General features: G+C 42.2%; 1 protein-coding gene across 3 annotated transcripts in view; it reads left to right on the top strand.

Moving 5' to 3' along the window:
* The first annotated feature begins 493 nt into the window (after positions 1–493).
* The window catches only part of LOC109632376 (mitogen-activated protein kinase-binding protein 1), a 24,369-nt gene continuing 12,487 nt past the window's right edge, over positions 494–12,375 (top strand). For all 3 annotated transcript variants that reach the window (XM_069515010.1, XM_069515009.1, XM_020091603.2), the window contains exons 1-14: positions 494–957; positions 2,381–2,472; positions 4,082–4,144; positions 4,231–4,288; positions 6,697–6,867; positions 6,956–7,093; positions 7,809–7,991; positions 9,290–9,450; positions 9,633–9,822; positions 10,894–11,034; positions 11,318–11,499; positions 11,614–11,705; positions 11,806–11,931; positions 12,092–12,162. In XM_069515010.1, the coding sequence (XP_069371111.1) occupies positions 856–957; positions 2,381–2,472; positions 4,082–4,144; positions 4,231–4,288; positions 6,697–6,867; positions 6,956–7,093; positions 7,809–7,991; positions 9,290–9,450; positions 9,633–9,822; positions 10,894–11,034; positions 11,318–11,499; positions 11,614–11,705; positions 11,806–11,931; positions 12,092–12,162 (1,770 nt within the window). In that variant the 5' untranslated portion in view covers positions 494–855. The remainder of the gene's footprint in view (positions 958–2,380; positions 2,473–4,081; positions 4,145–4,230; positions 4,289–6,696; positions 6,868–6,955; positions 7,094–7,808; positions 7,992–9,289; positions 9,451–9,632; positions 9,823–10,893; positions 11,035–11,317; positions 11,500–11,613; positions 11,706–11,805; positions 11,932–12,091; positions 12,163–12,375) is intronic.

Below are 12,375 nucleotides of genomic sequence, written 5' to 3'. Positions count from 1 at the left end.
TTTAATATAGATTGATTAATGATCCTCATTCAATTATCTGAATACAGTTCTTTTCTGTTATTTTTATGTTAATGTTATACTGATTTTACTGTTATTGTTTTAACTGTTGGTATTGACATGCTTAAATTGTTCTATACTTTTATACATAGCCTGATTACAGACTTATTATATATTAACCAGCAAATCACCTGATTGGCAGATTCGTTCAAGCCAATGCATTCATTAATATACACATAAATAAATGTGGTGTTTGCAGTTGAAAATCTAAACAAAAACAAAGGTAAATAAGTATGTATGCATTATTGAACCGTGCACATCATAGACCAGTCACCTATAATCAATCAGCCGAGAACACAATGAGCTGTGGTGCCTCAACATCCGCCAATCAGTGCAGAGAGTCCACAGTCTCTGTTTAATCCTATTAAATCAATTAGCAAGAACAGCAACAAAAGCAATCATTGATGTAATCATGAGACCGGAGCAGATTAAAACTGTGATGTCACACACGCAGGCAAACAGCTGAGCAGCAGCTTCCTCTCCTGGATCCTGGTCTGTGCGCAAAACGCACCGAGGCTGAGGACCTGTCTCCAGCAGCAGCAGCAGCAGAAGTCCAGAGGATTAAGAGAGAGAAGCTGCAGGAGAAGAAACGAGCGATCAGTGTCCTCATGTCCCTGCAGCAGCAGCAGTGTCCAACTCTGTAAAAAGATCCACAGATCGTCTCCTGTCGAGGGTTTGGTGGATCATTACGCACGCTCACTTCTTCCTCTGGTGGTGGATCTGTCTTAGTGGACGGTCGGCAGTGTGTGTGTGTGTGTCAGTGTGTGAGTGTGTGTGAGGTGGGGGTCTGCAGACAACATGCCGGGAGATGGATTCACAATCAAAAGTCGCATCAGGAATTTGCTGCGCTCTCCCTCAACCAAGCAGAAGAAGAACAAGAGGGAAAACCTCAGCAGCAAGGCACGTATCTACACACACACACACACACACACACACACATGCACACACAAATGCACACCTCTTTAATTGACCTCTACATTCAACAGTATACTTAAACAACTTTACTTATATGCAGCAGAGAAAATATCAAGGCCTCCAAGATAAAGCTAATGGTCTTATTGATGGCAATCAAATCATTTATATGAATCATGAGACATTAACAAGAACAACTTCTGGGTGGCAGATTAGTAAAAGATACGTGACGTGCTTGGAATAAACTGTTAACAACTTTAATAAACATTTATGAACGATAGATAACCTATTATTAAACCAACCTCAAACGTGTTCTCTATAATAAAAGTTTTCTAGTGAGAAAGTATTATGAGTACTATTACTTTATAATATTAGAGCAACGTGGAAACTACAAGCTCACACTACTGTTTTTTGCCTGACTGATAGTGCTGTTAAATATTTGCTGCATGTTATAATCATAATATATGTGTCAGGAGGACAGAGTGGACTCAGGTACATCCATATGTCCCTCCAGACAAATCAAAGACACTAACAGCTGCTGTATAGATCCCCACACAGACAGACAGCATGTCCTGCCAAGCCGGCTGTTGCATCCTCTGTTTGACTGCAGAGTTAAACCTCATCTCTGACATCTTCATTTACTTTCTTACTCTACAAGAAAAGGAGGAATAAAAAGACTTTATATAATATTTTAAATGGAAATTGGACTGTGTTTATACAGTCATATTATATAGCATGTCACATTCCACCTTTCACACACACACATTCGTACAGTGCCTCTATGTGCTTCTCTTTGTTGTTTGGTTTCACACACTGACGCAGCAGTCGTCAGAAGACATTAAGGGATCAGTACCTTACTAAAGGGCACTTCGGCATGAAGACCAGAGGAGCAAGGGATTGATCCATCCAACCTCCTGAGTTGCAGCCGCTTGACTACTGTAGTCCAAAGCTTCAGTTTGGAACCAAGGAGATGCCCCCTGCTGCACGTGAATCTTGCCAGCTTGTTTAGCACTTGTTTGTTTATCATGGGGACAATAAGTCGCCATTGAACCGAACCGAAGTGTCTGGTCTGCACACACCAGCAACCAGCACATCAGTGGTGTTTTATACAAGGACACTTTTAGAAAGGAGAGAGACAATTGCTTTTTTGTATCTTAATATTCATAATGAATGTTTTGGAGAGTGGTTTGATTTAAAGAGGCCACATGAAGCCCCTCGTCTTTGCACAACACAGCACACAGCAGCAGTCTATTTCTGTCTTTCACTCATTGACGAAGCTGCTTGGTTACATCACTGCTGCGTTGCAGTTATCCCGATGTCAACCAGCTGTACTCGCCCCTCTCGTTGAAAAAAAGTAAAATATAGTAAACGGTGTAGTGAAGGTGACTTTTCCTGCTTTGCGTCTCCACAGGTGACGTTGGAGAAGGTTCTGGGCATCACCGCTTCAGGAAACAGTGGTCTGGCCTGTGACCCCCAATCTGGGCTTGTGGCCTACCCTGCTGGGTAAGAGGAGAGACAGAGACCGATCATTATCTAAACATCTGACCTTTGACCTATCAACAACTCCATGCATGCACTGCTTCCTTATCATATCTACCTCACACAGACGTTTAGTGTGCAACTTTACGTGTGTGTGTGTGTGTGTGTGTGTGTGTGTTATCTCAGAGGAACTGAGGAGAGCTCTGTGGGCTGTCTCATCAGAGAAGCTCCACAGCATTTCATTATCCTCTCCTCAGGAAGTGTTCCTCAGTCAGTGATACACTGATCTAAAGAGCACTGTGTCGTTTTTATTCTTTCTGTGCAAACACTGAGACTCACAATGTTAAGTAAAAAAATAAATAATCCAAAGCGACATCTGAGCTGCAGGTTATTTGGGGATTTATGTAGATCTACGGTGGCCGATGCTCAGGGGCCTCGGAGCTGCTGCACCACCAGTGTGAGAGTTTCAGAACAAGCAGAGTGGCTCCAGAGAGAACTGTGCCCTGAGCCTCTTTTGTGTTAATGCTATAAGACGTTGGAACGGCTGGAAAGCAGAGGAGATTTAGAGTTGTTTATTTTATTGCTGTGTCAGGAAGGGTGATTGATTCTACCTCGATTTGTTCATTCTTAGCATTTTCTGCCATTCATCTCTTGTGTGCAATGTTGATCCACAGTTTGTGCCACTCTTGAACAGGATGGAAAGAGGAAGTTTTACGAATAGAAAATGTAGTTTTTTATGAATTTGATTATGGAAATGAACAACTGGATAATAAGTGTAGAGTCACAAGATGTTGCCAGTGAAGTCTGACAAATTTGAGGCTATAACCATTAGTTCTTAGCTCAGCATTAAGACTGGAAACCTGATACCTCTGCATGCAATTTAGAGGAGCTGGGGATCAAACCATAAACCTGATTAGTGGACAAACACTCTACCCCCATAGGCATTATCTGTGTAATATTGAGAGTAGTATCAACCAAGTATTGTAATTATGTTTTACAAATAGTAACACAGATAAAATTAAAATGTTAAATAATAGTAAAAATGTTATTGATTGATTATTGATATCTGATGCGTTTTAAAACTGAGTTTTGCTATTTTGCTTTAAAGTTCATAAATGCTTCTAATTAACACTCAGCCTTTTTGGATCTGCAGCAGTGTTCGTAATATTGATTAACTTAAGCACGCTTCATTACTGAGTGAAAAGTATTATTGAATATGTCAACAGAAGAATTAACACAGGAATGAGTGTAGAGTTAATATATTTAATACCTGAGTCCTCTGGAAAATACGTGAATAATTGAATTATGTAATGACAGGTGAACTGAGGTTAGTAAACTCTGGTTTACTTGTGTACAGATTAGCTGCTGGTGCAGTACTGCTGTTTGGATTCCTGTGTAAACATCGGAGCTTAATTGTTTTTCAGTTCACAGTTATAATCTGTACCATGCAGTGCAATCATAATCTGTTATTTTCCAATCAGGTGTAGACAAGTGTTTGCATTTCCTGAGAACACAATGACTAAATCAATACAGAAATGTACATTTACATTAAATTCTTACCTCAATATATACATAACATTATAGAATTTTGGATTATAGATTCAAATATTTGTTCATTTCCTCACACATGTAGGTGTGTGGTTGTGCTACTGAACCCCAAAAAGAACAGACAGCACCACATCATCAACACTTCAAGGTGAGTCACAGATTCAGTCACATTGATTACACTGTGTAAAGTCAGCCAAGCAGAACATGAGCATCTATCCTCCGTCTCTCTCACAGAAAGACCATCACAGCTCTGTCCTTCTCCCCTGATGGCAAGTACCTGGTCACAGGAGAGGTGAGTCTTCTAACAGGTCAAACTTTATTACCATGCATTCGTTCATTGTACTGTTCAAACTCTCACCTCCTTACATTATTTTACTCTGGCCTTCATGTGGTGAATTTGACTGCAGCAACAGGGTGGGCAAAGTAGGCAATTGCCCGAGCTGAGAGGTGACCCCCCCCCCCCGAGAACAATTGATTAGCACCTTATCTACTGGTCAAAAAACTCACTAACACCTGCCAACATCTGGCCTTTGTCTGCAATGAGTGAATACAATCAGCATTCACTTTCGGGATAATTGATTCTGCAGTAGACAGGTTTTCATCGGCTCTGACTCCAAATAGGCTGAAGGAAACTTGAAACCCAGAGAGAGAGTGTCGCCTTTTATGTATTAAAAAAATTTGGGGGTGTAAAAAGGTATTATTTATGTGTATGCACAGTTTGCACTTGTGTGCAAAATGTTTTTCCTATTCAAAGAATTGGACTGGATCAATGTGGTGTGGTATTATGTCCCTTGAAACACTCCTAACTTTAGGATAACTGTAAGATTAGATATTTACTGCAGCTTTTAGCCAATTCGATCCTTCCAGGTTCCACATAAGCAGGATGAAGGCTTTCTGCAGTCATGATTATTAATCAGTGAGGATAATAAAGCATCCAGAGTTTTCAACTTTTCCTCAAGTTACAAACTAATGTGTCTCTTTTATCAGTGAAGTGTCCTGATCCACTGTGAATGTGCTCACACACAACATGCTATCTTAATCCTCCCCCCCTGCCGCCAATCAAAGCCGATGAATGACTTCTCTGTGTAAGTGGATGAGCACGCTGTAGTTGCCATGACAGCAGAGAGCAAAGTTCAAAAGACCAAATACGCAGAGGACAGGCTGTTCTGCAACCAAATCCCAAATTTTGCAGACTCACACCTTTTTTTCCTCACTCTTGTTGAGGGTTAAGGGCAGAAGATGTCACACCTTGTTAAAGCCCTATGAGAAAAATTGTGATTCGTGAATATGGGCTATACAAATAAAATTTGATCGATTGATTGACCTTAGTGTCTGAAGAGGTGTTTTTGAGACAGGGCCACGGCTTATTTTAAAATCAATGTTCTCATTTAATGGCCAGTTCTCCAATGCAAATGTTGAATCTGTCTTATTCATCTGCAAGAATTGTTGTGGTTCTTTTGACTGCGATATTTTGAACCTCTGAGCATCTCAGCTCCGTTCAAGGATTTTCTACACGAGGTGAAGAGTTTAAGATATTCCTGAATGATCTGATAAGAAACCAAACAGTGGCTCATTTACGTAAAGGTCAGGCTGACAGCAGACGTCTTTCTTTCTTCCCTCTCTCTTTCTGTCTGTTCCTATTGGATGCTGCACTGCCTTTAGTTGAGCATTCTCCATTTCCAGCATCCTCCAGGCTGCCTTTCCTCTCACCTAGTAACTGACCTTGGAGAGGTCGTTCCACCATATTAAAAAAAAGAGGCGACACAAATAGCCTGCTGACCTTGTGATCCCCGAGAGGAGAATAATGTGAGCGGGTTGAGGGACAAGTGCAGTGAGCAGAGGTCAGAGGACAGAGAGGATAATCTCTCAGAGAGCTGGATAGACTGCAGTGACAGGTGACTGCTGCCTGTAGCCTGCCGCAGTGGATTTAAAGGAGACATAGCACGCTCATATTCAGGTTATTATTTTCTAATTTGGGCACACATATAGTTAATAGGTGGGTTTCTACCTGTTTGTATGCACATAATAATCAGTGTGGAATCACCAGAAGAACATGTTAATATTGCAAAAGAGTTTCATTCTTGGCTGAGGTGGAAAACTGGAAGTATCAACAGTAAATCCTGATGTACACAAACATGTAGCTTAAAAGATGAATGTTATGTTTATAGGTTCATAAGGTTCAAAATTTAAATATGGGCTGTTACTTGAAAAAGTTTACAAGCTCTAAAAACATCACTCTCCTCAGTGTCCATTGCTGCAGCTCCTCTTTTCATCCTCTGTCTGTAACGCTTGGTTTTAGCTCCTGTCTCTTTAAGCCAAGTCTGCTCTGATTGGCCAGCTGGCCCGTCTTTGTTGTGATTGGTCAACCGCTTTCATCATGAGTAGGAAAGCTCGGTCCATGCATGAGGTTTATTTGTCTGTTTGGGGGCGTGCAAGACTAGCTGCTAGGTGAGCGTTATGTTGAAGTCGGCGTTGTGATGTCATCAGATTAAGGTATCGGCTGCAATATCGATGGGGCAGTTTTTTTTGTTACTCTTTATCGTAGACTTTGGACCCTTTAACTTTGCAGAACATTACATACACAAACAATGACTCACTATAGGAAAGAAAAACTGAAAAAGCATCATACATCTCCTTTAAAGTGATGTAATGGAGACACACAATGATCAAATATCAACACATCCCTCTCCCTTTCACCAGAGTGGTCACCTACCAGCAGTGAGACTGTGGGACGTGGCTGGGCGAAGACAGGTGGCGGAGCTCCAGGAGCACAAATATGGCGTCTCGTGCGTGGCCTTCTCTCCCAACAGTAAATACATTGTCAGCGTGGGAAACCAACATGACATGATGGTGAACGTGTGGGCCTGGAAGGTACTTCACACTCATTTTAAGCTCCCAGCCAGCTCCTCTTACCGTCGGCGGAACGTTAACATGTATGGTTGTGTTTGTTCTCTTGTAGAAAGACGTCGTTGTCGCAGCCAACAAGGTGTCGAGTAAAGTGACTGGTGTGTCTTTCTCTGAGGACAGCTCCTACTTTGTGACTGTGGGGAACAGACACGTCAAGTTCTGGTATCTGGATCACTGCAAGGCCAGCAAGGTACTTTTATCAACACAGACATTTGGGCTATATCCTCCTGGACCATGTTTTTTCTATAAAGGAGATTATTGTGTAATTTTGTAGAAGTCCTTGACTTTGCTTTGCAGTGTTCAGAGTTGTTCCACTGCCTTCCGAAGAATCATTTTCCTGCCAAACACTTTTGCACAGTGTAGAAATGTTTCATTGACTTGAAGATGAACTAAGCCAGAAAAACAATCACAGCAAAGTCAGATTTTTTTGTTGATGTTTAAGGATGTGTGTCTTCACATCCTTAGACGTTACACTTTACTTCACAAATGCTCAGTGAGCAATAACTCAAACAAAGACACTCAAATAAAGAAATGGAAAATTATTTAATAATTCAAATCACAAATTGAATTGTGAAAATGGGATGTGTCTAATCTGAGCCATGGTTTATTTGTTTCAAAGATAATCTTTACAGATGCACACACAGGCATACATTTCAAAGAGACTAGAGAGCAATGCAATGTGGATGCAATATCACAGACTAAATAAAGATGGACGACGTGTTTCCAGTTCCTCCCTTTGTACAAAAATGAAGCTAAAACATCCAACATATGGGCGTTTTGGCTTCACCGTCGAGGAGCTGTCATGTCGTCCATCTTTATGTACCATCTATGGTGTTAAAGCATTGTGCATTAAGTACCACAGTGTGAGCCACCTCAGCTAACCCTCATCCTTCTGTGGCGTTCAGACCAGCGCTCCCGTCCCTCTGCTGGGCCGCTCGGCGCTGCTGGGAGAGCTGCAGAACAACTTCTTCTGCGATGTGGCCTGTGGGCGGGGCTCTAAGTGTGACTCCACCTTCTGCATCACCTCCTCCGGCCTGCTGTGCGAGTTCAACGGCAAGAGGATGCTGGACAAGTGGGTGGACCTGCGGGTGAGTGACAGGGGACGTGTGTGAGTTTAGATACTGGTCCTGTTTTGTGAAGACAGCGATGGGATGATAATGATCGGGCTGTGTCACTACATCCATCAAGGAACTTTATCTTTGCAGATACACAACACTGATTAATCAAAGTGTTTGTCTCCCTGACAGAAAGTAAATAAGCACCTTTGCTTGAGTACAACTTATCTCTCCAGCTTTATAGACCTCTCCATTTGTGTTAGACACTGCCTTCAGATGAATGTTATATTGTTGTTTTTGTTGTTATACATGCAACATCTATTACACGTCTGTCCGTCCTGGGGGAGGAATCCTTCACTTGTGACTCCCTCTGAAGTTTCTACATTAAAATTGTTTTTTTTTTTTGTGGTAGTTCATCTTTACTCTAGTGGAGGGTTACAGACAGAGGGTGTCACACTTTGTTAGCTTTATGTGGCACATTGTGATTTGTGAATATGGGTTATAGAGATACAATTCTACAGTTACTTTAAAATGTTTTGATTTTCATGAATAATGTGTTGTGTTGCCTCACAGCAAAAAAGGGTTTGAATCCCAATTCGTCCAGGGTCTTTCTATGTAGAGTTTGCGTGTTCTCCCCCGTGTCTGTGTGGGTGCTCTCCGTGTACTCCTGCTTCCTCCTACAGTCCAAAGACAGGCAGTTTGGGGTTAGGTTAATAGCAGATTAGGGGGAATGTGAGAAACACTAAAACCCTAAAAGGATGAGTGATATGGATAATGGATGGATTGAGGAATCGTGTTATATCCCCCAACCTAATCATTTCACTTATCTAATTTGCCTTTTAAACACTGAGTGAATTTACTGTATGTATCCATCGCTTTGGTTCTGAGCTCTGTACCAGTCATGTGTACAGACAGTGTCCAGCTGTGGTGTTTCATTAAGAGGTGAGGATGAAGGCGTTCGGCTGCTGCTCCTGCCTTCTGTCAGAGGATCACACAGATTAGGACCAAGGACAGGATGTGTTCCACTGTCACCTTTATTTTGAGCGGCAGGCTCCTGTGGACGCACCTAAGATCAAGTGTCATATATGTTATTTTCAAGGATAAAAACAAACTAGTTTTTAGGGTTAAATGAGTAAAAGTATGAAATATATAGATATTTCTCCGAAAACTATAACTTATCACGCCATGTCCTGCTGATTGTCACTAGAAGCCTCAGTTTACATGTCTTTCTTTACTCTGGACAGATTTCCCTGCTCCACAGTGTTTATCTTTAAAGTACAGATCTTATAAAACCAGCTGATGTGTTTACTGTTTTGTGTGATGCACTGCAGACGAGCGTGGCCCAGTCTCTGTCCCTGTCCGAGGACATGATCTTCTGTGGCTGCGCCGACGGAACAGTGCGAGCCTTCAGCCCTGCCAACCTGCACTTTGTCTGCACGCTGCCCCGACCGCACCCCCTCCGCACTGACGTTTCGGCCATCACCGAGGCCAGGTGAGTAAGAGCTCAGGAGCCACACACATGGCTCTTCCTTGGCAGCGATCCACTGCAGGATCAAACACTCTCTATTTATAGCGCTTCCTGTCTCCAGCTGCACCATTTCACAGTCTAAAGCCCTGCCTTATTGATGTTTCAAAAGAAAATATCTGATCTTTAAACAACCTTTCTCCCATCAGCCACCTATTTTCCACCAAGGCGGATGACCGTTACCCAGCAGCCATCGCGGTAACCTACGACCCCCTCGGTCACTGGCTCAGCTGTGTGTATAACGACCACAGTCTGTATGTGTGGGATGTGAGAGATGTGAGCAGGGTGGGGAAGGTGCACTCTGCCCTGTTCCATGCTGCTTGTGTCTGGGACCTGGAGGTAAACATGCAAGAGGAAATGAACAACACATGCAGACAGACTCTGGTTCAATACTTTGGATGTTGGTTATTGATTAAGTTGCTGATTCTGGGAAATGGGGGGATTGATCAATATCAGGGCGAGGCTCTGGTTCCAGAAGTAAATTTCCCAGTAATTAAACTCCACTGGCGATCCAAAAAATCCTTATAAAAAGAGTTTTAAGTCTGGAACTAGACTGATCAGCCATGAGATGGATTATGACCATCATTTGATTTGGAGAAAAGGCAATAGATGATGTTGAAAAATGGAAAAAAGTAAAAGAAGCAAGACTGTGTACATAATTGTTTTAAGAGTAAAGAAACTATACATCCCCTAAACCATTTCAAATGATCCCTTTCATCAACCCTCAGCGCACTTCTTCTTGAATTTAATCCTGTTGGAGTAATTTAATGTAGTAAATGTAAAATGATCCGATTGTAGCTGACATGATTTTCACAGTGGTGGTAGACATTTCCATGGTAACAGCAAGCTCCAGCAATCACAGCCATTGCTATTACACCGGAGGATTATGGGTAGCTCCTTACTCGCTGGCATCACAAATTTAAACAATTTTTCTTAAAACACATGACAGGTAATATAATACAGGCTTGTGGCTTTTCGCAGGAGCATATAACAACATTTCACAATTTCGTTGCCTGTGTTAAGTCTACACTGGATGGTTAAAATATTATGGCTGATAATAAGTATCTGGGATTTTTACTTTAGGAACCAGACTGCTGAGTTCTGCACCACCCCAGTGCTAAAATGGGACACACACTTTATAACAAACACAATGTTCAATGTTGTTGTTTTATTTAGATTGAATGAGTTATTTATAGTTATAATTTATGCATGTATAACATTTTAAATTGCTAATTATGGGCAATAAAATCTCATGCATACGCTTTTGTGAAAGTGCTTTATTGCAGTTCATGGAAATACTCCATTGTGACTGTAAAAGTATATTACAGCATAGTAATTCAACTTTTATCTTCCTGGAGTTTATATTCCACAAGTTAACATCTACCCATCTTCTCTGCTTTTCCTCGTCAGGTATTCCCAGATGTTCCCGGGGAAATGTCGGCTGGTTTGTCATCAGGCGCCTTCCTCAGTTGCTCGGCTGATAACACCATCAGACTGTGGCGCATAGACGACTGTTCTCAGACGGTTCATTTCCAGAACATCCTCAGCAGAGTGAGTTTGGCATCAATATCTGTATGTTCTCATGTCATGCAAAATAAATGACATCTTGAAAGTGTATATTTTCCCTGAGATGATGATGATGATGATGATGATGATGATGATGATGATGAGGGGGATAGTTATAATTGGCATAGAGTATTGCAGATCTCTGCCAGGAGAGAGTTCTAGAGGGTGGGGGCTGCCACATACTGGAGCCCATCCAGGTCCTTGCTGTTTCCCCCAAGCAGAACTCCATGATGAGTTATTTATTTGTCTGTCCATTACTGCTTTGCAGGATCTCCTGAATATAATCTACATGGATGGAAACACTGCAGCATTACTGGATGCAGACTGCATGTCGAATGCAGATAAATCAGGGGATGGACAGATGGCAGAAAGCAGGACAGGCATCAGGACCATTTGTGTCAGTCCAGACGGCAAACACCTGGCTTCTGGAGACCGCAACGGCATGCTGAGGTGGGACAGATTTAGACAATGGACTATTCTGAGAGACTGATAACAACTGACAAATAACTTTTGAAAATGCCTCTAAAATGTGTGTGTGTGTGTGTGTGTGTGTGTCAACTCCAGGGTTCATGACCTCAGCTGCATGGAGGAGATTCTGAAGGTGGAGGCCCACGATGCTGAGATAATCTGTCTGGAGTACAGTAGCCCTGAAACAGGTCAGTGTCTTCACATGCGTCTGTGCTCCTGAATGTAATGAGAGTGACTGTGCATTGGCTGAGTGCACGATATGAGCTTTAATAGAATTCTCACTGTCAGGTCTGAAGCTGTTGGCCACAGCGAGCAGGGACCGTCTGATCCATGTGTTGGATGCTGAGGACGACTACAGTCTGGTGCAGACGCTCGACGAGCACTCTTCATCCATAACAGCCGTCCGCTTTGCTGGTGAGCCCCTCAAGACACTGTCAGCTAATCTTTCCTTAATCCTCGTTTTCATCACCCTCCTTCAAGTCCCCCTTTTATTTTGCTGCTTGCTGTTTTTTTTAAGCCCCACTGAACAAAACTGACAGAAGCTGTCCTGCAATTAATTATTTTTGATTCTCAGCCAATGAGAACAAGGTGAGGATGATCAGCTGTGGAGCAGACAAGAGCATCTACGTCCGGACTGCACACAAGGTATGACACATGGTTTAGTTTGTCAGATCTCAACAATCAAGTGTGTGTCATGTAACATGTGGAATATGCTGTACAATATCCAGTTTACACACGTAACACCTCCGCCAACTTCAGTGTTCGTTAGAAAGCAACATAACACAAAAAGTACTGCACCGACTTCAACGAAACTAGGATGTGGATCCAGGTCAGAGGGTGGATCCTCATTTCCTTTGA

The sequence above is a fragment of the Paralichthys olivaceus genome, chromosome 19, assembly GCF_024713975.1.
Source record: "Paralichthys olivaceus isolate ysfri-2021 chromosome 19, ASM2471397v2, whole genome shotgun sequence".
Lineage (NCBI taxonomy): Eukaryota > Metazoa > Chordata > Actinopteri > Pleuronectiformes > Paralichthyidae > Paralichthys > Paralichthys olivaceus.
Note: the sequence above shows the minus strand (reverse complement) of the source record. Positions and strands in the feature narration are given on the sequence as shown.